General features: G+C 40.6%; 1 protein-coding gene across 1 annotated transcript in view; it reads right to left on the bottom strand.

Moving 5' to 3' along the window:
- COL5A2 (collagen type V alpha 2 chain) overlaps positions 1-26,518 on the bottom strand; it is a 189,289-nt gene that overhangs the window by 30,956 nt on the left and 131,815 nt on the right. Inside the window, exons 17-31 of the mRNA XM_061608231.1 lie at positions 26,415-26,459; positions 19,113-19,166; positions 14,591-14,689; positions 12,361-12,405; positions 12,169-12,267; positions 11,166-11,219; positions 9,898-10,005; positions 8,391-8,444; positions 7,835-7,933; positions 7,327-7,380; positions 5,831-5,929; positions 5,665-5,718; positions 5,501-5,554; positions 3,052-3,105; positions 1,811-1,864 (exon numbers count right to left, since the gene is read on the bottom strand). Coding sequence (XP_061464215.1) covers positions 1,811-1,864; positions 3,052-3,105; positions 5,501-5,554; positions 5,665-5,718; positions 5,831-5,929; positions 7,327-7,380; positions 7,835-7,933; positions 8,391-8,444; positions 9,898-10,005; positions 11,166-11,219; positions 12,169-12,267; positions 12,361-12,405; positions 14,591-14,689; positions 19,113-19,166; positions 26,415-26,459 — 1,026 coding nt within the window. The remainder of the gene's footprint in view (positions 1-1,810; positions 1,865-3,051; positions 3,106-5,500; positions 5,555-5,664; positions 5,719-5,830; positions 5,930-7,326; positions 7,381-7,834; positions 7,934-8,390; positions 8,445-9,897; positions 10,006-11,165; positions 11,220-12,168; positions 12,268-12,360; positions 12,406-14,590; positions 14,690-19,112; positions 19,167-26,414; positions 26,460-26,518) is intronic.

Here is a 26,518-nt window from a genome sequence, read left to right as displayed (position 1 = left end):
CACATCTACTGTAGTCCCCAGTGCAACATCTGCTGCAACTTCTTGGGAACGGTTTCAGTTGATGCCGCCTGATGACGTAGACAAGATGCTTGCGATGATGTGGCCAGCAACATGTTCTCTCAACCCTTGCTCTTCTTGGCTTTTAAAGCTTGCTGAGGGGGGTTGACCAAGTGGATCCAGGGTGCGGTCAGCGCATCATTGCAGAAGGGAGTGGCTCCAGCCACTCTGAAAGAGGCGGTGATCCATCCCTTCCTGAAAAAGCCCATCCTGGACCCTTTAATATGTGACAATTGCAGACAGGTCGCAAATACCCCCTTCATAAGGAAGGTGATTGAGAGGGCTGTGGCACAGTAATTGCAAGTACTCTTGGATGAAACAGATTATCTTGACCCATCCCAGTCTGGGTTCAGGCCTGGTTATGGGACTGAATCGGCCTTGGTTGCCCTAATGGATGATCTTTATCAGGAGAAGGACAGAGGGAGTGCAACCCTGTTACTCTTACTTGATCTCTCAGCAGCTTCTGATACCATTGACCATGGTATCCTTCTGGGCCAACTTGGTGAGATCGGTATTGGAGACACAGTTTTTCAGTGGTTCCGATCCTATCTCCAAGGTCATTTTCAGACAAAAGCATTGGGTGATTGTCTTTTGGGCCCCTGGCAGTTGTGCTGTGGGGTACTGCAGGGTACCATCTTGTCCCAAATGCTGTTTAACATGTATATGAAGTCCTTGGGAGTGGTCATCAGGAGATTTGGGGTGAGGTGTCAGCAGTACACTGACGATACCCAGCTCTGTTTCTCTGTAACATCTGATTCAGAAGAGGCCATGCAGGGCCTGGACTGCTGCCTGGACTTGGTGGTGGACTGGATGAGGGCCAATAAACTGAGTCTGAATCCTAGCAAGATGGAGACACTGTGGATTGGTGGTTCCTGAGTTCAAATAATTGGTCAGTTGCCTGCTTTGGATGGGGTTGTACTCCCTCTGAAAGAGCAGGTCTATAGTCTGGGGGTGCTCTTGGATCTATCTTTGTCACTAGAGGTCTAGGTGACCTCAGTGGCTAGGAGTGCCTTTTACCAGCTTTGGTTGGTAAACAGCTGCGGCCGTTTCTGGACTGGGATAGCCTGACCACTGTTGTCCACGCACTGGTAACCTCCAGGCTGGGTTACTGTAATGCGCTCTATGTGGGGCTGCCCTTAAGGTTGGTCCAGATATGCAGCTTGTGCAAAATGCGGGGCAAGACTGCTCACTGGGCCAGGGTATCGGCAACACGTCACCTCGTTCTTGAAAGAATTGCACTGGCTGCCCATTTGCTACCGGGCCAAGTTCAAGATTTTAGAGTCAGATAGATTCCTCCCCTCCCCTCTGCCCCTGGCAACAGGAGTTATCAGGGTCTTTGGTGGCAAGGAAACAGGCAATAATTCCTTAGGCAGCAGAAGCCTCAAAAATTGCACTAAAAATTATCTACACTTACTGTTCCATTCATGTCTTCAACAACAGTTATTCAGAATTTCTATAGTCTGAGAAAGGACAAAAAATACTGGGGAAAGCACTACTAAGCCACAAAAGATGTTGATAATGACATGGTTGGTCTACCTGTAAAAACTGAATGACAGAAGGGTAGATAGTCTGGAACTGGCCAAGTTAATTATTTATTATATGAGGAAATTCTCCCTTTTCACCAGGTCACCCCAATGTACAATGTCTCTTTCTGGAAATAGCTGTTGTGCGGGCCAGTTGTTCATATTGTAAACATGGGAGATAGTTTTACAAAGCAACAAAACTTGTGAATTACAAATTAAAAAGCAATTACCTGATCACCTGGCTTTCCCCCCTCCCCTGGAGGACCTGGAGGCCCAGGTAATCCCTATGGGAAAAATAAACAGAAATGTCAGTGTATATGTAGAAGAACATAATGGAAGGATTGCCTCCAGCATTTAAAATTGAATATAATAAAGCAATCATGGGTAACCTGAACTAAGAAAGATGCTTGTGTGCAGTAGTGGTGATATGGAACTTTACCTGCATTACAAATTAAAACTGAAAAGATTGTTCCATTTTTGGCAAAGTACCTCCTCTTCACAGGATATGAAAGTTAACATTTTTCATTATAGGTTCCAAAGTGTTATCAGTTTAATTCAGGACTGGGAAATCACTTTCACCAGGAGCACTGGATCAAATAGTGGCCAACCCTCTGTGGGCTATATTTGACAGGTGAGGGGGCTGCCCATATGTCAATTATCTAATGTCATATGAATGATGATAGGTGGATTTGATCCCACCGAAAAACAGCAAGGCTTGCATTCTGGACCAAATTTAAATAGTACTAAATGCAAGTCAGTGCTCCAAAGAACAATTGGGAATGGACTCTAAGGTTTCCTGTTCCTTTGCAACCACATATTTTCCTGTCCCATGCCTAAGATCAGGTAAGTGACAGGTGGGCATGGCCAGCCCAAAATGGCCTTACAGACCAAACTGGGAGACCTGGCAGGCCTAACTAGGCTCATGGACCAAAGGTTCCCCACTGTCAGTTTAGTTATCAGTGAGTGTCAATTTCTATCAATGAGGACAAATTGTAAAGAGTTGAACTGTGATTTAACAGCATTTTTTTTTTGGCTAGTTTTGTCATTTTCTATTTACATATGAGAAATAATGAAGAAAATGAAAGATGCCCTTTCATTCTAGAAATTCTTTACTTGGTTGACAACCCGACTATAAGGTCCTACATGGGAGTGAAGACACCTTCTTTCCTATATCCCATTGCAAATGTATATGATCAGTTGAGAATCCTTCTAGGTGATTCCATCCCAAATGGATATAATGAAGAAATCCATAGAAGTATTTACTTCTCTGCTGTGAATATTGCCCTTATTAGATATTTTCCAATAATTTCTGGAAGTAACATAAGCCCTTCACCATGACTGAGTAAAGTATTTACCATGACTGAGGTTAAGAAGTCCACGTTTTCACTGTATTGTTGTTCAGTACAATATGCATCCAAAAGTCCTTAAAGCGGGACAGGTTAAATTTAAAATATATGTGAAAAATACTTGCCTGAAAACCTGTAGGACCTGGGGGACCTTGTTCTCCTCTTTCTCCTGCTGGCCCCTAAAAATAAACAAATTATTACATTCTATAGTGGGGGGGGGTTCATTCTGTACCATCATATTCTTTTCCTGAATGTGTTAATAGGAACATACTATTCTTTGCTAACTGTTTCTCATAGTTTAGCGTGTAAGCAATTTTTGCCAATAATTCAAGCTGCTTCAATTTACAAAAACAAGGGGGAGAGGGAAGCTAATATTGGCCTGTTGATGCATTCACTTATCTTTCACTCTTATCCAAATTATTTCAAGCATTCGTTTGGTAAAAATGAATGGCAAGAGAACAATTCCTTTAAAATGTCCTTTGTTCCAAGTATATTTATTATTTATATTTATTTATAAAAGTATGTACTGTCCTCTTGTAAAACATCAGGGTGAGGTAAAACAACACAAAAATATTTAAAGCAATACAAAATAATTATGGAAATGACTGGCTACTCAAAAACATTTTATACAGCTGCATAGGCCTGTCAGCACAAAACAAATCTTCAAGAGGCACCTGAAAGTCAAAACTGAGGATGCCTGCCGAATCACTGCTGGAAGAGCGTTCCATAGCATGGAACTGGTAACACTAAATGCCCAACTTCTGATTGAGATCAATTGGGCATCTGCAACACGGGGGACAACTAGCAGCACTCCTCTGGGTGATCTCAGTGATATATCAAGCTGTGACATAAGAGCTCAGGAGGTCCTTAAGGTATCCTGAACCCAAGTTTTCAGGGCTTGAACCTAGCCTGGTTGTGTGCATCGGATCTGGACAAATCCCAAATCAAGAGCCACAGCGGGCCACTTCAAGCAGGTTCAGGGCTTCTCAAAGCCAAGTACCCTAAATGGAAGTGGAGGTCTCTGAAGTAATTCAGCACAATTCAGATGCTGAAAACTGTACAAAGTGTTTGGAAAAACTGAAACATTAATCCCCAAGCTTGCTATATGAGGAAAATGTCAGGGTGCTGAGAGCTCTTTTGTGATTGACAGGTCTGGCTTCTAATCAAAGAATAGGATTTCACCAGGGCTGTCCAGTCATAGCACTTTGGGGGAAGGGTGTTGATGCAATGTATCACCTGGTTATTGTCTGTTTTGTGCTCTTTGCTAGTTCTACTTGCTTAGAAAATATTCAAGCCCACATGCCCAGATATCCACTCGTATCAAGCCAGCATTGTATTTTGTTTCTGTGACTCTGAGCCAATTAAGTAGAATACAGGACTGAAGCTGCACCCCACCTCCATTTATAATAACTTCCTAGACCCTGCAGCCACCCTTCTGAAATTTTGCAGGTTAAATTACTAGGGGTATATCTACAATGTATGCTATTTTCATTATAACATTATTCCTCACAAAACCACAGGAAAGAAACCACATCCCTTTTAGTTCTTCCCCCCCTGCACAAAAACAACTTTAAAGGTGCCTAGCACAAAACCCTCTGGATCAACGTATTTGTAATTTGGAAAGTTTGTTAACTAGGGGCACCTCAATGATGTATGCTATTTTTATACAAATTGCCCACAAAATAGTGGGGGAGTTTGTTAATCATTTTTAACCACCCCAAATCTCTGAAGGATGCTCTTTCAGGAAAACCACTACAGCTATCCTTCTGAAACTTGGCAGGGTTTATCATCTTGGATTGGGCTAGTAAGCCTACAGAGTTAATCTAATTCTCTCCAAAAAAATAAAAAGTTATAAACAGTTACTGAAAAAAAATGCAAGGGTGCCAAACAAAAACCCTTGGACATATTTATCTGTAATTTGGCAAGCTTTGTCCACTCAGGAGAGGCAAACTATGCCTGCACATTCCATCCAATTCTGTCAAATCAAAACAAAAGTTATAGCCTTTTTTAATTTTCCCATAACTGCAAATAGAGGAGGCACAAAAAAACGTTTTTCCACACTGAGATTTGGATCCAAATTGAACTGGGAGGCCTCTGAAGTGCTTTGGACAAAATTAGTCTATTTTTTGAAGCATTGATTTGGAGTTCAAAGCAAATCTTTTTTTCTGTGCAAAACCCTAAAATATATTGCTTCTGTGGCAGGAGTCAATAACAAGAATAAAATGAGACACCTGCTCTCCTATCTCAAATTGAAAAACAAACCCACAATTCTTGACAATATTTCAAGGGGCTTGAAACAGGCTTCCCTACTGATATTTTAAATATTTTGCATAATATATTTGCAGTCTTTGTCCTCCAGTTCAGCAGTCCTATGCCTCTTCATTCCACCCTATACTACAATTCTGCACATATATTCATATTCATGGATGTCTAATCTCATGATCCTTCCACGCTTTTTAAAATGGATGAATGAATGTATCATTGAAATGGACATATACCCATGGGGATGTATGGACAAATAGTTCAAATCACACCACAATGAGTTTATTTAGTTATTTTTGCTTGGAAACTTACAGGTGGACCAACAGGACCAGCAGGGCCAACTTCACCATCTTTACCAGGAGCTCCCTAAAATCATATAATAAAAGAAAATTGATTTGGTGAACACACATGCATATGTGTGTGTGACACACAGAAATATTGTGGTCTTAGACAATGAGAAATGCCAAAATACTCACTCTTTGCCCTGAGACACCAGCATTGCCTGCTTCACCAGGTTTTCCAGGGTCACCCTAATTGGCAAAAAAAGGAGAATATTATTTATGTTTGCATTAGTAGTAGTAGTATAAGTCAAAATATATCCAGCTTTATAAATCAGAGTAAATTGTTGGACATGATACTTACACTACTTCCTTTTGGCCCAGGGAGACCCATGCTGCCTGGCTGACCTCGAATTCCTATTGAACCTGCTGGGCCTGGTCGACCATCTTCTCCTGGAGCACCCTACAAGAAAATTAAGCACTTAATTCTGAATATTAAAATATATTTGGTCTATTTTTTCCGTGTAGAAAGTCATCTGCACTTTGGTTGCAGAATTCAGTGTCCTTAGGGAATTAGGAATGTGGAAAGATCCACTGAATCTGAATGCAGTAACTTATCTAATGCAAGTTGTGGAGTTGACAAGTAAAGGGCAGATTCTACATTCATAACATAGGTTAGCCCATGTCTATAAAGCAGGGATGGGAAACCTGTGGCCTTCCAGATGCTGTTCGACTCCAGCTCCCATCAGCCCCAGCCTCCTTGAGGAGGGTGGAAAGAAAGTAGCATTAACAAGAAATAATAATGTCTACAATACCTGATGAGTCTAGTCCAATATGGAAGGATTAACGTCTCACCTTCTATTATTATTATTATTATTATTATTATTATTATTATTATTATTATTATTATTATTATTATTATTATTATTATTATTATATCCTACTCTTTTAGGATGCTTCCAGACATGTGGTATTTGTGGGATCAGTGCAACTCAAGCATGATCCCTTCTTTGCACAATCCACATGGCATTGCCAGCATCAAAATGCCAGCCAATATTTTTTCACCATTTAATCCAGATTTACCCTTTTTACAGAAAATCCAATAAGTTTTTTTTAAAAAAAACCATCACACTGTTGCCAGCAACCTGTTTGCAATTTCTAAATGACCAATTTGCAATATTAAGCCCTGCATCTGAAAGCACCTTCGGCCTGAGAACTTTAGCGTAACCACATCAAGCATGTGTAAAGCATGACCCAACTGGAAGTCTACAGGAGAGTCGACTAAGGGCGCAATCCAACTCACCTTTCTGCTGGGCTGGGGTGAGTTGGATGCTGCGGATCCCTTGCTGTGCCGGTAAGCTCCTGGCTGAGCCGGGCTCCACCACGGCTGAACCATGGCACTGCCAGGAGCCTGCTGGCACTGCAGGAGCTCCACCAGGGACAGCCACCATGGTGGATGGAGGGCCAGCAGAAGCTGGCAGAAGCCCTGAAAACGAGGAGGGGAGGGGAGGGATGGCAGGGGTATCACATTCCTCCTCACATTCAGAACTCTCCCCTGGGTCCTGATCTCCCCACAAAACTCCACTGGCCAAAAGACCAGCACAGAAAATAATGTTATTTATTTCCCATTGTGGCCTATGGGGAGCGCTTACTCCCCGGGAGGCCAGTTTGTCAGAGCCGGTGCTTCCCAGCCTGCTCGTGCGTGCCACTCCCGATGCAACCAGCGTTCAGCCAGGCCAGCAGCTCCTGAGCGGGAGAGGTCCTATGGAGCTTTCCACCAGTTCCTTCTACGCCGGCTTCCCAGCATTTGGATTGCTCTGCCCTTCCCCATTCTCCCCATATATTTCTAAATGTACTTACCAAAGGTCCAGGTTTTCCTTCTGGACCTGAAACACCTGGATTCCCTGTAAGACCCTATAAAAGGAAGATATTACAAAACAATGCTCAGTTTAGCACTTGACTGCAAGATTCAGCCCAAAATCACATATATTCATAAGGTGCATTTAGACATTTCCTTAATATTACCACATTATTTAAGTTATGGATATCACCTGCCACTGTTTCATTTGTTGTGATCTATAAAAAAACTAACATTTGCATTGCCTCCAAACAGCTCGAAAGACTAATCATTTTTAAAGAAATCTATTGTATCTATACGATGTTCCCAATTCTCCCACAAACACTTTTTTCTGTTCACTTGACAGACTTTCATTAATGAAACAACTCATATAATGCCTAGTGAATTTTACCAGCAAAAATGCTGGTGTGCCCTCTCAAATCAGTCTAGACTTTAGACTTACTAAACTGACCATTCACCTCTGTTTTTTGGAAGTGTTAAACATAGACGTATGTCTGATTATTTCCTTACCCTGGCACCTGGGAGGCCAGGTTCACCAGTACGACCGGGATCACCTTGACTTCCTTTTGGGCCCGAAGCCCCTGCAGGACCACGTTCTCCTTGAGCTCCCTGCAAAGAAAATCAAAGTCATATTAGTCAGTGGTGGATCAGGTGTAATTAGAAGGGGGTGTTTATATATACATATATCACTGGATTTTATTTCTGTAAGTCATCTCTCAATCATACCATAAGAGGAATTTTACAAAACCCATCCAGAATTTATTTCAAATTGATTCATTTTCCTCAGAAATCCTATCAGCCAATGGAACAACAGAATAAAAGTTTCCTGAAGCAAAATTAAATAGATAGGCAAATACCAATGAACGCTAGCATACATACTGCAGACACCAGAGGCGTTCATTGAAAATGGGGACTTGCTGAAATTTGCTGGACAAATTTCACAGAATTCCATCATGTCAATGCAGCATTTCCATGGACCCTGCCTCTAGTTATAAAGTACCTTTGTCTGTTTACTTCAGTTTCCCATTTCTGTACAGCTCCACTGTAGCTTTTCATGCCAACTTACCTTTGGTCCTGGCAACCCATCGGAACCTGGGAAGCCACGATTTCCAGGAGGGCCCTACAGAATCAAAGTTATGCCTTTTATTTTTTAGAAACAGGTAACATGCTTGCAATATTCAAATAATGCTTGCAATATTCAAAGTTACATTTCTACAGACTGAACAAATGTAAGACACTGATCACCTGTAATTTGGCAATTGCAAAGCTTCAAGACAATTGTTTCAAAAATTAATTACTCATTAGAAATGAATTACCACATTCATGTCCAATCTGATGATTGTTATTTTCCCCCATTTCTAGTATGTACATAATCTTATGCAGCCATTCTATGACATCAGGTATTATATTTCTCTTTCAGAGTGTGCCTAACACAACTTTTATTGCTACTAATGAATTTGTGTCAGTTCTTTGATCTTCTGCCATTACATAATTTAAACACTCCTGCTGGTTACGTTCTCATGCTCTGAATTTACAAAGGGCCATGCACTTACAGAAGCTGACTTCCAAGTAAACAGCTAGATGAGAAAGTGTACATGCTGCAAATATGTAATGGTGCATGTGATTCCACCAGCAATCCAACTGCTGGGGCTGTACACACATAGCAATTGTGCAGATCAGCTTCTTGGGAGGGGGATTGGGAGACTTAGTCCTCCATTCTACCACATGACAACTGGATCAGAATCTATCCTATGAAAATGAATGAATGAATCAGTCTGTTTCCACACTGTGTCACTTTTGCATGTGTGTTCACCCATAAGTCTATTAAGTCTCATTTTCTGATTAATCTGCATTGTTTGAAATCCATATATAGCATTTCGCATTATCATTTGAGGCCCAGATGGCCCGGTTCAAGAAGTGCTTACTTCCAGTTATGGCTGGTTCACCAGCTACAGCCCTTCCTGGGCAGAGATAACCTGGCTACTGTGATTCAAGCTCTTGTAACCTCCTGACTGGATTACTGCAAAGTGCTCTTCATGGAACTACTCTTGAGGACAGTCTAGAAGATGCAGTCAGTGCAGATTTGTTGTAAGGGGCGCAGCAAAAAGAGATCATATACCATCAATCATATGTGCACTGCACTGCCTGTCTATTTGATATCAGGTCCAATTCAAGGTACTCAGGACGCAATTACTTGATGCAGAGTCTAACCCCATATCTGCCAGGTAGGGCACTGTGGCCTGTGTAGGAGGGGCTCATCTTATGGTCCCTTCGGAGAGCATGGCTCACTATGTGGTGATGCAGGATAGGGCCTTCTCTGTAAAACTTTCTTCCTATGGAGATATGGCCATGCCCCTCTCTGATGGCATGCAGATGATGGCTTCAGAGCTACAATTCTCAGCACCCTGAACTACAGTTCCCAGGGCTCTTTGAAGGAAGCCATGTACGTTAAATATATAATGTGTACACAGCGATGGATTTTGCACCTCAGGAACAAAAAAAATGGAGCTTTCCTTGAACAGGCCTCAGACAAAACTACTGTGCTTTTGTTTAGTTTTTTCTGTGATACTTACCCTTTCTCCCACAGCTCCAAGAGGGCCAACTGATCCTGGATCACCACGAGGACCTCTTTTCCCTTCTTCACCAATGGGGCCAATCGAGCCCTGAGGGCCATGTGGGCCCTAGAGAAAAAACATTTCCATTTGTAAAATGTATCCATTTTTAATTCACATAATCATGCACACAAGACAGACAGCAATGGCTGTGTGTTTAAAATGCTGTCACTTCTTTTTTCTGTTTCATCATCAGCAACTACAGTTTCATGAAGACGGATGCCTAAATGGACAGCATTTCTGTAATAATACCTTACGATTGTTTGCTTGGTTGTGTAAATTCTAATGATCTAGCAATTCTGGACCACTGGCCAAAGAGCATTAGAGGAAATGAATTATATAATTACTCATTTGTATGATGTATACATAAATGTTCATTTTAGAAAAAATGGTGTTTCTTTATACACAAACTAAATGAATAATCTGCATTTTCAAAACTCAGTGCATCATATATCAAACAAATAGAAAACATTTGTAAACAATGAGGGCCAATTCCTAAATCCTTCCACTAATCATTTCTCTACAGAACAATTCCAACTATATTGGTTTGGAAATTAACTTTGATAGTGAAGCAGAGATTCAGAACATTTACATGCTACTGAGAGTGAACAGTACATTGGACTAGTGAGACCTGTTCACAAAGCCCACAAAGATCTCAGGTGTTCTTGGGCAATCCCCTATAAATCAGTTAATCAAACCAACTTTGCAAAAGATTATAACTGTGTATGCTACCCTCAGTTCTTTGGAAGAAGAGTAGGACACAAATGTGAAGGATAGATACATATTTGGGATTGGGTTCTGCTCATAAAATCCTTTTTGTTTAATATTATGGGAAGGACATAAGTAACTGAAGGCTTCCAAGTTAATGACACCTCTGTTGTTAATGACTTGGAACTGTATATTATATTACAAGCTATTTAAGATAATCAGAGAGAGATTATGGGGTATTTTTCTTTTTTAAAAAAATCTTGGAATTATCCCTTTAAGCAGAGTGGGATCCTTGAAGCCAAAAAGATTGCAAGATTAAGTTTAATATTGTTTCTTTAAAACCAAGAAGTACATTTCTTTGCCTTAATGAGAAAGTCAATAAAAGGAAAAAAACAGCCAGAAAAAGACTGTGTGACTACGCCGCAGGTTAGAGATAGAAATGAATAAGAGGTTGAAAATGTGTTATTTTGAAAGAGGGAGAATTAAGTGTGGTGTCTAGATTATAAATTTTGACGACTTACAGGTTCACCTTTAGGACCTGCTTCTCCTTTGAACCCTGGCACACCAGGATCTCCCTGAAAGTAAAAATCATTTATTGAAACAATAATCAGTAATGTTGGGTTTGTCAGACATGATAGTGAGGACACTTACTAGTGGCAATATTTAATGCTGGAAAACATCATGTGTCTGATACATTAGTTTTCTTTTAATTAAAAAAGAAGTACAAAAATAAATAAACTGATAGTACAATGATTTATGTGAATTCTTCCTTATATCTGCCTTACTGTCCACATAACCTTAGTGGTGCAGTAGCAATGACATTATGGCTGAGACATCACTGTAGTAAATGTACAGTATGTCTAATGTTTTCTCCATTTAAAGCTAACATCTAAATTAAGGCTCTTATGTTATTTTACACACTAGCAGATGTATCTTAGTCATTTTGTAGGGTCCCCCAAAGTGAACATATAGCTGTTTTGGCAATGGTCTTGGAAAGTTGTGCCAACAAATAATGGGGAATTGTCATGAACCACATAGACTGGCGTCAGCAGCCTTTGGCTCTGCATGCTACTGCCCCCATGTGGTGAATCACAGAACTATGTCCCTAGATAGCAGAGCATTCATAGGCTCTGGACTGGCTCCACTCATTCAAGCTGGCCATTGGGCCCTCTCAGACAAGAAAGGCTGTAAGAGGTTTCCTGTTTGGTTGAGAAGCAATGGCCTTCCTGGCTCTGGTGTTCTTTTATGCATTCCTCATCTCCTATGTTTGGCTCTGTTCCTCAGCTTTGACACCTGGCTTGCTCCTCAGCTCCAACTCTCTAGCACCATTTCTGGCTTCTGGCTCCAGGCTCCCCTCTGATTGCTGATAATGGCTCAGCCGTGACAGGAGTATGTCTAAGAATGATTGAAACCAATCTATATCACTTCTTTAATGTTGATTACTCTAGGCACTATGCTGACGCTACCAACATTAGTGTCCTTTTGACTACTGTACCAATTTCAGTGTGAGAATGATATCATTACCATTTGCCCTCGGATGCCAGGAGAACCTGTGCTGCCTTGTGGTCCTGGAGAACCAAGAGGACCTGGTGAGCCAGGTGGCCCGGAAGTACCTGGAGATCCCTACAAGATATATATACATATGGTTGACAACACATACAGAAGTGAAGGGACCATCTTAACAGGTATATGTGTATGTTTGATACGATCACTTACTGTTGGCCCTTTAGCACCTGTGGAACCATCTGTACCAACGGCACCCTAAAAGTAGCAAAATTACATCATCACTGACAACAAAATTTGCCATTCGTGTGCACCGTCTTTCAACAACAGACAGAAAAAGGGAAATGTGCAAATGTTCACTTGTTGTGCATTGTGTCTACATCTCTGAAGAATGGAGCTTTCAGTATTCCTTACACTGAATACAGACGTGGAGCTTTAAATGAAATCAAAGGCAGTCAGCCATGGGCTAATACTTATTGGCACATATCATTTGTGTATCATAACCAACTACCTTTTAGTCACACAAGACAGTGATGTGCATTAGCCACAACAACCTTGATTAATTGGACACAGCATGGTGGACTTCTTTAGAACCTTGGAAACCCACATACATATCTTGGAGCCAGAATTCGCTCCTGCCAGTGGAGTGCGTGGGATGTGACTTTTGCATATTCCCCCCTTCCCTTGCAGCCCCACAACCATCTTCCACACTGTTCCAGAATGTTGGGGGGGTAGGTTTAGGTTTGCTAAATTTATGTATCACTTCCCACTGTCATGAAGTGATTTACAACCAAAGTAAAAATGCAATAATAAAAACCACACACGTGTGTTTAAAACATATTCAGAATGTAATGTCATAGAAGGGTTCGCTCCTATCATAATCATCCCCCTCAACCTAAGATGAATACCAAAACAAGACAAACATGCGACCATTGATGCTGTCAAAACACCTGAGAAAACAAAAACATCTTTCTCTGGTGCTGAAACTATGGCAAAATTAGTGCCAAATGGAACCCTTCAAAGCAGTGCGGGAGGTGGCCCTGGGGGCTGTAGGGGGAGGGACAGAAGTCACTTCCTGTATCAATAGGATCCTCCACTAATGCATCATAAATCTTCCATCCATGGAAGGAACATTTCCACCCACAGAAGGAGAAGACTAGACCCAATCCAATGTCTACGCAATTTCAGCAAGGTAATTGCTAACATCTTAAGAGACTATAGGATTTCATGTGCAATTATTGCTAGCCACAAAGTCAATGTGAACAAGATGGCTTCCCTGTTAAAAATACATTTGGGAGAATCTGAATGCTAAGTTGGACATCTTAAGCTACCCATCACAGATAATTAATTCTCAATAAATCAGAAATCATTATTGTGGCACCCACAGATGCACATATGCCTGCACAGGCCTTGACTCACCCCTCCTCCACTCAAAGTAGGCTTAAAAGAAGCATTTTGTTGTAGCCAGTGGTTTGAATAGGGCCTACGGCAGTTTCTCCTGATTGCAAGCGTGCCCACAGGCCCAAAAAGGTTGGTGGCTATGCATTCAGTGATACATCAGAGGAGTCATGGCCTGGTTCTCACTGAGGTGGTAAACCTGTATCTGGGCTGTACCACTTCAAACTACACATGAGCACTCATATAAGTGAATGCACTTCCACACACATGCACGCACATTTTCCTCTATATAGAAATCAAGATATCATAAAGAAACATTCACCATCAGGGCGAGAGCTTGCTCTGATATAGAACTGGGTCTCTCCCAGGTGAGAGATAGGAGACGAATATTAGATGATCCAGTAGGCATGGCGCATGAGCCCATTAGTACTTAGATGGGGACAGTATCTTACATGTGTATACTGGGCAGCAATCCCTTGTATGTCGGTTGTAACACTGTTGAGTGTGAGTCGTTTGTGTATGTTGGTTGATGGGGTTAATGTGGAAGGTAGTGAATGACTGTAGTGGCTGTGAGAAATAGACGGTGACAGTGAGACTGGGTGAGTGGTTGCATGAGCAGTATATTTATGTTGGTTGGGATTTTACCTTATGCTGCCTTACAATGCTCTCTCATTTCATTATGATGCTATGTTTATGGATATGAATAGTGTTTATGTATTTTTTTTGTTTTTATGTATGTACGTATATGTGGGGGTGGGGGGTGCGTGTATTAAATTGCTTCAAGATCTCCAGACAGTAAGCAGTCTATAAATGGCAATCATCCTCACCATCATGTCTTATTGCTGGCAAGCTAGTTTTCATATGGAGGGTTTTTTATTTATTTATTTTTTATTTATTTAGAGGAAGATTCAATGCGAGTCTCCACCTGCAATCCAGCAGTAGGAGGCTTAGGCATAGTTTCACCACCTCAATGAGAATGAAGACTCTTATAAAAGAAGGAATGTATGGCTCACACTCTTAGGTGATGAAACTCTGATGAACTTACAGGAAGACCAGATGTTCCTGCCGGACCCTGCAGCCCTGTTTCACCTCTTGATCCCTGAGGGCCTTCTGGACCACGTGCTCCTGTTGGACCAGCTTCACCCTGAAGTTTCACATCAGAAGGGGAGTGGGAGAGGAAATTGTTTATTAATACTAACCATCACCATTATGTGAAACCATCACCATTAAGTGAAAAATACTATCAACAACTGATGCCTCTGGAATTAAACTGTAAAGAGACTGTCACTGAATCAGACCAAGAGTCTACCCAACCTTTCCCAACCAGTGTGCCTCCAAGATGTTGTTGGACCACAATTCCCATCTTTCCTGGCCATTGGCAATGCTGGCTGAGGCTGATGGGAGTTGTGGTCCAACAATATTTGGAGGCACACTGGTTGGGAAAGGCTGGTCTAGCCCATTCACACCTGTATCCAGTTGCAGCTGGTGTGGTGGGGCAGAGCCCCAAAGCCACCCTCCTGACACTGATGTTGCTGCATCTTACCCAGGTGTGGATAAGACGAGGCAGGTCAGCAATGAGGTTGGGACTGCGTGGCTGCACCAGCAGAGCCAATTGGATACTCCTCCCAATCACTGCTGACAACATCTTGTCTGAGCTTAGAGTATACAAATCCTATAAATGGGTATCAATAAAGTTCTTAAGTTTTTTATTGAATTGTGTTGTGTTGTACCTTTGTAACTATTTTTTTCTTTAAAAAAATATCCAACTTCCCAAAATTCCAGTTTTCCAGGTATAGTGAAATGAGCACTTCCAAATAAAGATATTATAGAATCCATGTAATAAAGGTATTATAGAAGCGCATTATGGCACTATCACCTATCACATTCATAAAAATAAAATTCAAATCATGTTAATTGCTGTAAATTAGTAGAAGACACATTACATATGTCTGATGTGTCCCTTAATGTAATTTGGTATCATTCTATTGATTTATAAAACAGAGGAACTTAACCCATGTGGGTTTTAAAAAACAAAACCAAACCCAAAAAGCTTCCTTTCCCCAAGTTCCTTCACATGTTTACATTGTTTAGCCCTGGCCCTATTTCCTCCCCATCCATTAAAAGGATTATTATTTAATCCTTTAAATGACTGCATTGACTAATGATTGTTTAGTGAATACTGCCAACTGTAAACACAACATAAAACATCTGCTAGACTGATTAGTCCTAATACTGTCTCCAAGAACATGGTTACCAGATGTTTGCTCTGCTGAGACTTTAAGGAGTTCAGGACAGAGAAAAGATTCAGCAGCTCAATCTCCACCATTCCACAGAGTTACTTCAGTATACTTTCTCTTTTGTACACATACTGTAGGGAAGAGGTGGGTGGAGACTGGATGTCTTGCTCTAGTACCAAAGTAGAGGGGGGTGCTGGGAAATCTGAGAACATTGTTCCCATTATAAAGCTTTTAAGATTCAGGCAAGCATCTGTTAATCCCACCTGAGGAAGGTGGTCAACCCCTATTACAGTTGCCAGGTTGCAACCCAGAAAGTGGGTGGGTGACCAGTGGAAAAAGGAGGGGTGAGTCAGGTGAGTGCTGCCACCTCACCCCGCAGCCTGCTACTGGCAGCTTGAATGTGAATAGGACAGGGAAACAAAAGTAAAATTTCACTGCAAATATGATGTCACAGTAATTGATAAGATCTCAGTACTTTCTTGAAATCCTCCTTAGTCTATGAAGAATTCTGCTTTGCTATAGACCTATTCTTAAATATAGACAAGGTTTAAAACATCACTAAAAACACTGAGAAAAAATAGTCTGCCATTGGTTGTACTTTGAGGTCAAACAGACAAGGAAGTAATAACATAATTATTAAATTGTAAATGATTAATTATAAATAATAACTAAAACCAATACCCTCATCATGTTAAAGGTAACGGTGTGTTTTCACTATTGTAATTCTTTGAGTGAAATGACCTCTCTTGTAGGTTTTTTTAAAAATTAATGTCAAGCATGGGAGAAGATGAGCTCGCATGAGAACAGGACTGCTTATAAATGAGAAAACCTGGCTGTATGGCTTTTTCTGCAGGCACAGAACCGCAGGTGCATTGCCAACATCTATTAAAATGAACTGCACTTCCAGCTGTTTCCATTTCCTAAGGGATGCTGCAACCAGATCTATCCAGCTAAACAACACCACATTCACAGTCTTTAAAAAAACAAAACATAAGCCTTGTAAAACAACAAACTTAGAACTCAGATATTTCATGTTATCCTCGGATATATTCATATGTATCAGTTCAAACAGCCTGCCCCTACATTAACTTCTGCAGTAAAGTACTTTACTGTTTGCACAGTCATTTCAGTGGGGAGTTGAGTGCTATTTCTCTTTGTCTGCAGGCTAAGAAGGAAAATAGAGGTTAATCCCTGTTCCCATACACTGGCCTGGTTTGCACACCACGTTAAACCAGAACATGGCTTAGTCCAAATGTACGAGCGTGCAGGCTCCCGGGCAGAGACTGCAGCTGCTTTGCTCCTCCCTCATAGTCTGCTGCTGCACTGAGCTAAGCCATGATTTGGCTTAGCACGTCATCCGAACCCAGTCTCATTAGGACAAACCTGGGTTACAATTCATGGTTAGTCTGGAGACAGCTAAACCACAAACTCAGGTTTGGATGACACGTAATGCCAAACAATGGCTTAGATCAATGCAGCGCAGCAGCAGAATGACCAAGGAGGAGCAAAGCAGTCACAATCTCCTCTTTCGGAGCCTTTATGCTCACATATTCATGCTAAGCAATGGCCAAACAGTAACAGAGCCATCCTACAGAGAGGAAGCCAGCGAAACTTCAGCCGGTTGAAGTTACGCCAGCTTAAAGTAAGTCAGATCCTAACTCCATTCAGAAGCCCTTGGGAGGGGAGAATGCCGGCTCAGACAACAGACACTAACGGAAAGGAAATAAAAGCAGCAACAAACAGATCTATTGTGTGCTGTAACTTAGACCACCCTTTTCCCTGGCTCAACTTTCGCCAGGTATGGAGGTCACGTGACTAAGCTGAACAGATATAGGATACTGTGTAAGTCCCCCTCCCATCTGTCCTGCCCCCCACTGGATTGCCCCTTTTGGTGACTAACGCTGGTCTCAGCTGAGCTATCTAAGCCCTGGCTGAGCTGGGAGAGGTGGGATTTTGCCAGCTGAGCCATACACTGAGCTGGGTTGAGGAATTTATGCTGGCATAGCCTGGCTGAGCTGCGATCCAGTCAGCTCAGCCAGAGATCTGTCATATCCGAACTCCCCTCAGCCCAGTGTAAACACCTATAGCATTGCACACTACATGAGTTGCCTCTGAGAAGGGCACTCTACCCAGCTATTCCAAACCAAGAGGACAGAAATTCTATTTTTGCTGACATTTTAGTTAGACATTTTTACATCTTTTTTGTTTATAGCTTTCAAGATTTCTTACAAATCAATCAATCAATATAAGCTTTAAAAGAATGCATACAAAGCCAGAGCTTATTTAATGACATAAAGTTATGTTTAAAAGCCAACAGAAATAGTGATGATATTTAACTGAGCTAAAAATCATATACATTAGCTAGGTGGAACATAGGAAGGTGCCTTATACTGAGCACTACTAGTCCATCTAGCTGAATTTTTTCACTCATGAAATGGAAATTAAGAGGTCTTCTAATATCCATGGAAATTTTGGAAACTTCTGAGGATAAGAACATAGGAGGCTGCCTTACGCTGAGTCAGACCATTGGCCCATCTAGCTCAGTATTGTCTACACTGATTGGCAGCAGCTCTCAAGTGTTTCCATCCCTATCTTGAGATACCAGAGATTGAATCTGGGACCTTCTACATGCAAGGCAGATGCTCTACCACTGAGCTATGGCCCTTCTCCATTATAAAGAAGATATAATATCATTAGACGCCCTTCCCATGTTATCTGTTCCAAACTATCCATACCAACTCTGGGAGTGTTCGCTACTGGGCCCCGGAGATTCTAGCCATGGTGACATTGGGAGTTAGCTTTTAGCCTTCTCATTGCTCCCCACTCTCTTCACTCTTCAGGTCAAAGGTCAAAGATAATCCCACATTCAAACAAATCAGGAATCTCCCAGTTCAGCTGGTACTCTCTGCGTGATATGAGGGGTACTGATAATGCCCCCCAAGCCCACTTCCAATCTTATAGTGACTAGAATCCAGACATCAAGTAGTGACTAAGCAGCCTCTCTGCAACACTGTTTTCCCAAAGAATCTACTGCTGGATCTTCCTTATAACAACAGCCAGCCACAAGAATAGTACAAACCCTGTAAGCAATGAGGCCACAGTTAGACAGGATCTGGCAAAAATGAAGAAAGTTAATTTCTGAATCAAGTAATCAACTAAGACATGGCTGATTTTGAATCATTGGGAGTTACTCCTGAGTAAACACTCCTAGAATTGGGGTTTATGAGAGTTTGCCCCCTTTTCCAAAACCTGAATATGCATATTGGAGAGTACAGTCCATAAAAATGGAGAAACATTTCCCTAACAGAATCAAACAAAAATGTGACTTACCTTCATGCCAGGTATGCCTGGAAAACCTGATGAACCAGCTAAACCGAGGGGACCCTACAACAGGAATATAGTGAGCATACGTGAGCATATATTCATCTTATTATCAAACAATATGAAGCTAGTGGGAAACATATTCTGAGTTTAGAAGGCAGTTTAAAGTGGCAACATGCATAGAAAAGAATGGCTAACCATGTATTTTCCTTTCTTCTGGAAAGACAGGGTTTTCTGGAAAAGGCAGGATTTTTCCAATGGTTTTCCAGTGTGACAGAATGTGGCTGATTGATCAGCATGCAGCTTCTATTCTATTAGTTTATTTATTAAATTTACATCCCGCCCTTCTACCCAGAAGGAGCCCTGGTCAGCAAGCTTCCAATCCACCCTCCAAAGGAACCTATTCTGTTTCATGCCAAGAAATGTTCTTCACAAGGAATGATCAATCTCTGATAGAACTCCAGGGCAGCAAACTACAACCGAGAGCTTTGAAAATACTAGGCAAGTGCCAATCTTCATTTCAATGAATATTCACTTACTATAGAGAAAATTGAATTTTGAGTGGGAATGAATGTCTATGCTAGGGAAAATCCAAAAGTCACAGAAGCCAGTAGTTTTATTAGGATGAAATGAAAAATTACTCATCAAAGCTCTTTATCAGGAGCATAAAAGGGTGCGTGCATGTATGGAGAGAATAGTGTCATGCATTCTTTGCAGCTTTGCATTCTAATTTCAGCTAGGCCCTCAGCTGCTATGCATGCAGCATTAGCATACCAGGGATCTTTGGCCCAAGCAGGTGCTGTTTTGGGCATGCTAACACAGTACGTGTAGTGGATCAGAGTCCAGCTTAACAAAGACACCAGCAGCCTGGGACACATCATGAGTCATTTTTTCTTACACCTCTGCCATCATGTTCTAATGGAGCCCCATTGTCATAATTTCACATTTTGAGAAAATTAAGCACAAGCCAGCCCTGGGATCATCATCCGATCTATGAAATCTTCAAAACTGAGAGCTGACTCAATAAATATGCAATCTGATGGTGGGAGGATCTGGTTTACTGTGCTCCAGAAATATTTGGCTGTAACTATAATTTTGTTAACACATGAAATATCAATACAACCCCCAAAATAATAAAAAAAATAAAATTCCTCAGCTTTGTTACAAAGATGAACCAAGTTTAACGTTTAAAATTTGAAAGGTATGTAGTATCATCCTATCAAAATAAAGCACCAATAAAAGCATAACTTTTTTTCTTAATGAGCACTCATGGATCAAATACCATAAACAGAAATTTCATGTGACTTTGCATTTCCTCAAACATAACACTTTAAAATGGATTCCATTCTGACCTTCATGGGCAAAATCAGGTGTCATCCATGCACATGTGAACTGTGTCTCTAGATTTTACCTGAATGGAAGTAGTCAACTGCAAGCCATCCAGCTTGCCATCTGGCTGGTCATTCCTCTTGCAGAAAATTTAATTTCTGTCTGGGAACACTGGGATAGCTCTTTGTCATGTACTTCAACAGAATTACCAAGATCTTCTGGCTTGATATACAATGAAAAGATTTCTACTGGCTTGTGTAATATTTTTATGTTTCTTTGGCTATGCTGAAAAGATAGATTGTCTAGACAATCTTCGGGCAGCAGCACACAGCAGTCATAAACATCCCCTATCACTTCAATGTGTTCACCACTCCCCAGTGATTTCTTTTACTCTCCTATTTGCTGCCTTGGCACTCTCTTGAAGTACAAGATGCACACACATTGTAAAGTAATGTCTTATATAAACGACACTTCTCCTGGCAATCTTAGTAAGAATGATTTGTTTCAGAAGTAATTAATTATTAGAACATAATTTGGCATGTGGCCTTGTATTGAATTTTCTTGGCTTGTCATATATATTAACAGTGAATTCAGTTCTCTGAGTGCCAGTCCTTATATACAAGAAAAAGGCATCAGCACATTTGAGGAAAATCCAAGGTCAGTGGAAGTACAAAAAAAAAAAAACCCTAAAGGGGGGGGGAAATACCTTGAAACTGCCCAGTGAGACCTGAACAGATTCAGTAGTCGCAGAGTGCTGGCTGACTGTTAGGGAAGGGAAAGCAGAAAACTGGAAGGGGGTGCATCGAATGGGATGGCTGGAAACCTGAAGGGTTGCAGGTTTCCCTTCTTCCATGTATTTATTAATTATAACTCATTATATTGTGCTATGAATTTTATTCTACCAATTCCCTCTCTTGTTTCAAGGGAAATTCAGAGCAACCCTCTTTATGCTGGTTCTATTGCTCATGAATCCCAGCCACATTTTTCAAATCCCATACGCACATGTGTAATCATGGTCTTGTAGTTCCCTCCAGATATTGTTAAGGAATATACCAAATATTTTCTGCCAACTAGATGACATGCAGACTTAGCTTTAACAAACGTTAGAAACAGTTGCATTTCATCTAGAATGACAATTTTTAAAAATAATTGTGAGGATTGTTTATTTTATTTTATTGCTGTTATATTCTAGTTTATTTGCTTGTTGCTTTAAGAAGGCTTCCCCCCCCCCAAGAACTACTAAAGTCATGATTGTCGAGCAAGCATTATCCTACCATCTGTACCCTGAGCATTAGTGATTGGTGGGCTTACTCAAATGGCGCCTGGAATATGAAATGCAAATTGCAATTCAATGAAATACAATATAAGAAATAAAAGAAGCAATAAAATAAAATTCAAACTCAATATGAGCATTTAATGTAGACATGTCACGGACCAGTTGAATGAAGCTTGTGGACCACTGGTGGTGCACAGACCATAGTTTGGGAACCCCTGGTCTAGACATTTCAGTGCCTGCAAGAGTTTTTACCAGAGAATGTCCCCATCACCTTTCTCTCAAATGCACAAATATACCAGAGTGTGCAAGTGACGAAGGCAAAGGAGGACAATGAGGAAGTGTCCCAATAAATGCTACAGCAAGACTAAGTGCTTGTATGTATATGTATGTATATCCCTAGGTGGATAAAGGATTATACGTGCCAACAGGCATCACAGGCCATTTGCTAGCCCAAGGAGACCCATCAAGCAGCGCTACATATGTTTGTAGGTCCAATCAGTAATTAATTAAATGGCTATCCAGTAGTTTGGGACTGATTCATGTTGGAAGCAAGGGGAGTTATTCCCATTACCCTGGCACCCTCCAGCCAATGCACCCTCCAGCCACACCCTATACTGGCTGTTCAGGATGGGCAAGAATTTTGCTAAAATTGAACATCATCGGACTTCTTGATAGTCCTTAGGTTGCTATCTTTGTGGACCAATCCTGAATGCTGTGAGTTACCCCAGCTTTTCCCAAAACTGGGGAAAGGGGAGGGGTTTGGGTGGGTGTACAATGGGGGAGGGAAAGCCGCTTTCTTTTCCTTTACTTTCCAAAAGGAAAACATTAATAATATTGTTATTTTTCAGGAGCGGGAAAAATCTGACTGGTAAAAGCAAAGGATAAATGACTAACTCGGGATGGAACTGCCTGGTGAAATGCAATCAAACAGGCACCAACAAGCAGATCCTATACCTACTGGGTGGAAGGGCAGGATATAAAATTAATAAGTAAATAATAATCAATAATAAATAGTAGTATTCCTCCATTCACGGGGGATCCTGAGCCAATCAGAATTTTCCTGTCCTGTAGAAGAGCTGTATCCACATCCATTGTAACAACTGCACACAGGTGAACTTGGTTTGGGACAAGATAATGTCTGAAGGAAGTTAGCTTACAGTAGGGGTAGCCAACCTGTGCCCTCCAGATGTTTTTAATTGCAACTCACATCATCCTTGATCACAGGCTATGCTGGTGGAGCTGATGGGTTTTGGGGCCCAACAGCATCTGGAGGGCACCAGGTTGGCTATGCACTTTATCTGCATATTGTTGTTGCTATATCAATGTTTACCACATTGTAAGGAATGCTTTTGTTGCAGTTGTTGTTATGTGCCTTCAAGTCGACTACGACTTATGGAGACTCTATGAATCAGTGACCTCCAAGAGCATCTGTCATGAACCACCCTGTTCAGATCCTGTAAGTTCAGGTCTGTGGTTTCCTTTATGTTTTTTTTTTTTTCAATAATTTTTATTCAGATTTTCATAAAACATACAAGACAAAATCATAAAACATTCAAAGACAAAAAACAAAATCAAAAATAGTTAAACAAAAAGAAAAAAAGAAAAAAAAAAAAACAAAAATAAAAAATAAAGAGTAAAATATTGACTTCCCATTTGTCAAAGATCAAATCAGTTATAAGTCTATAATATATAACAATCCTGTCTCTTAAGTCATATTATAAAATCACTTTCCTCCAGTAGTTATCTTACTTAATCATCAAATCTCATAAACATTACTTTATTCTTTCCACAAAAAGTCAAAGAGAGGTTTCAATTCTTTAAGAAATATATCTATCAATTTTTTTTTCCAGATAAGCATATCGATTAATCCATCTCATTACTAATTATGATAATCTTATTGTCATAACCATAGTCAAAATAAACATTTCAATTAATCCATCACATCAGAATCTGTTAGGTTCAATAATTTCAGTAGCCATTGTTCTATTATCTCTATTAGTTCCATTTTCCATCTTCCATCTTCAGTAGTCCTGTTAAGTCCAGTAATTTCAATATCCAATCTTCCATTATCAGTATTCCATAATAATCTTGCTGTCAAAGCCATAGTCATATAGTAAGAGTCTGATGGGGATTACCTCTATCCCAAATATTTTCTTGCCATCCATTCTGAATAGGTTGCTGAAATACTGCTGTAAAATCATATCTCTGTTCTTTTTTTCAAAATACACTGGGTCATCTCTTAAAAGTTTTTCCATTGTCACATGGCTGCAGATAATTCCATAGATTTTCTCTATATTGGGCTCCATCACATCATTCCAGTCCAGAAGATTATCCATGCCATTGATAACTTTATCTCTAGAGTCTTCATTCATTTCTTCAGAGATAACATTGAGTTCCAAACAATAGATTTTATTTCTAAAGTCCATAGACTCCAAATCTTGTTCCTGTTCCACGTTGGTTCCAATCTCCGGGATCTCCTCTCTCACAGGGACCCCTATTCCAGTCTCCAGGGTCGCCTCTCTCACAGGGACCCCTGTTCCAATCTCCGGGGTCTCCTCTCTCACAGGGACCCCTTCCAGGGTCACCTCTCTCACAGGGACCCTTATATCTTTAATCTCCTGCTTCATTTTACTCAATTCAATTTTCATTATCTCAATCTCATCCATTATTTTCTGAAACATAGTTATTTCCAGATTTTCAGCCACTTTCTTAATTGCCATTTTAAAAGAAAAATATAGGAAAACCACTTCTTATTTCAGCAACAATTGGGTTAATACTCCAAACTTGGTGACATCACAGTATAAACAGAGCAGACAGCCTTATCTCTCCAATAGTTAAGTAAACAAAATGCAGTTCCCAGGATCGAAACAATTAATGGCAATCGTCAAGAAACAGATTCGTCAAAATAAAATAGACCAAAAAGAGAGTAGTCTCAAAACAGTATAGTATTTTTCAAAATAAAAATCTGGAATAGAAATCCCTCTTCTGTGTATATCTTTAGAATGCAAATCCAGGACAGCTTTTTGCAACAAAAACAGAGATAAGCTATTAATTAGTGCGTAGCAGAGAGAAGTTATGGCTCCCCAGTGAGATGTCAAAAACTGATCAATCTGGCAAATCTCTTTTAAACAGCAACAATTTAAGTCAAGTAAAAGAAAAATATAGAAAGAAGGGTGCTTGCCTGTTAATGCGTTCTCTCTTAGAAGATAAGGTGAACGTTCGCTTTATCAGATAGAGCTTGCTGTTAAAAATCCGTCCCACTTTCGTCGGCTGGACCTCGTCCCATAAATTAATGAGATCTGGTCGTCCCAACAAAAATAGGCTTTGAGGTTAATCTCTTCGTTTCTCCCTACCCGGGAGAAGTTTAATCAGTCAAAAAAAAAAGAAAAAACTGACTGATATATCTGAATAAGCTTCTTTTGAGGCAGGAGCCCGTCTCAAAAGCAGGCACAGGCTAAGTCACCCTTCCCGGAAGTGTCTGTGGTTTCCTTTATGGAATCAATCCACCTCCTGTTTGGCCTTCCTTTTTTTCTACTCCTTTCTGTTTTTCCCAGCATGATTGTCTTTTCTAGTGAATCATGTCTTCTCATTATGAAGGAATGTTAGCTGCCCTTTTACTGGAGATGGATAATTCTTCTAAATACTGCCTGGAATGTCTGTGACAAGTAGAATTCATTTGTGATACTGAAATGTGGGGAAACTGTTCTTTATCTTGTTTGAAAGCAAATACAAAGATTGATTCAAGTCTTATTGAATAGGTTCTTCTGACTCTGTCTAGAAAGATATATATATGTAAATTGGCATGAGCTTAATTAACAAAAAGTTTAAAAAATAGATAAAAGCCTTCCTTTTATGTTAAAAACCTAAACAGTAAAATAGATTAGCAACTCTGTTATGAGCCAACTTTACTCTATGCTATGCTATGAAATGTGAAAAGTACTTATCAAGACTCACTCCCAGTTCTTATCTGCTGCAATACTATTATTAGAATTGCATTTGGCCATTTTGGACTGGAAGCAAATTGGACAGGCCATTTTGAATTCACAACAATAATGGCTTCTTGCTCTTACATTGAGCTCTTGGTTAAACTATGGGCTTCAGGACAAGGCTCCCTTCTTAGCGATCACGTGGGGATATACTCTGTATTAGAATGGATGACAAATATTTTATTGTAATAGGCAGAATGTCATCTCTCCAGAAATTGATTCAGAATTATTGACCTTAACTCAGTGGTGATTAACCTTTGTAGCAAGTGGGACACAAAATACAAATAACACCACTCTGGTGCACATGACAGTACACAAACAGACCCCTTGCATCTTTATGTGACTTTGCCTGATAAGAAGCAGGCAAGAGCCTAGTTCCGGAGAAGCAGTCATAAGTGTAGGCCTACCTGGCTCTATGCCATTGCCAGACCTAAGGGTCTTCCTGCTTATGTTGAAGCACAGCAAAAAAAACCCAAAAAACTGCTGCCTTTCACACTTGTGACACTTGTGCTTAGATGGATGCAACCTAGGAAGTTCATTTTTCCAAAGTGCAGTGCTAAATAGTCACAACGAACAATGCTGTGATGATACTACAAACTGCAAATGATCCATGTTCTTTTCTCCATCTCACATAAAAGAAATGGGACCTGAATGGAAGCAAATGAAGAACAAACAACTGGGTAGGGGAATCAAAGAAAGATGGAAGAGAGATATACTTACTATTGGCCCTGGCTTCCCTGGCATACCATGAGAACCACGAGCCCCCTAAGTAAAAAACAAAAGCAAGAGAATGGAAGGTTGGGAAGGCTTGGGAAAACTCCAAG

This window comes from Rhineura floridana, chromosome 2, assembly GCF_030035675.1.
Source record: "Rhineura floridana isolate rRhiFlo1 chromosome 2, rRhiFlo1.hap2, whole genome shotgun sequence".
Taxonomy (NCBI): Eukaryota; Metazoa; Chordata; class Lepidosauria; order Squamata; family Rhineuridae; genus Rhineura; species Rhineura floridana.
Note: the sequence above shows the minus strand (reverse complement) of the source record. Positions and strands in the feature narration are given on the sequence as shown.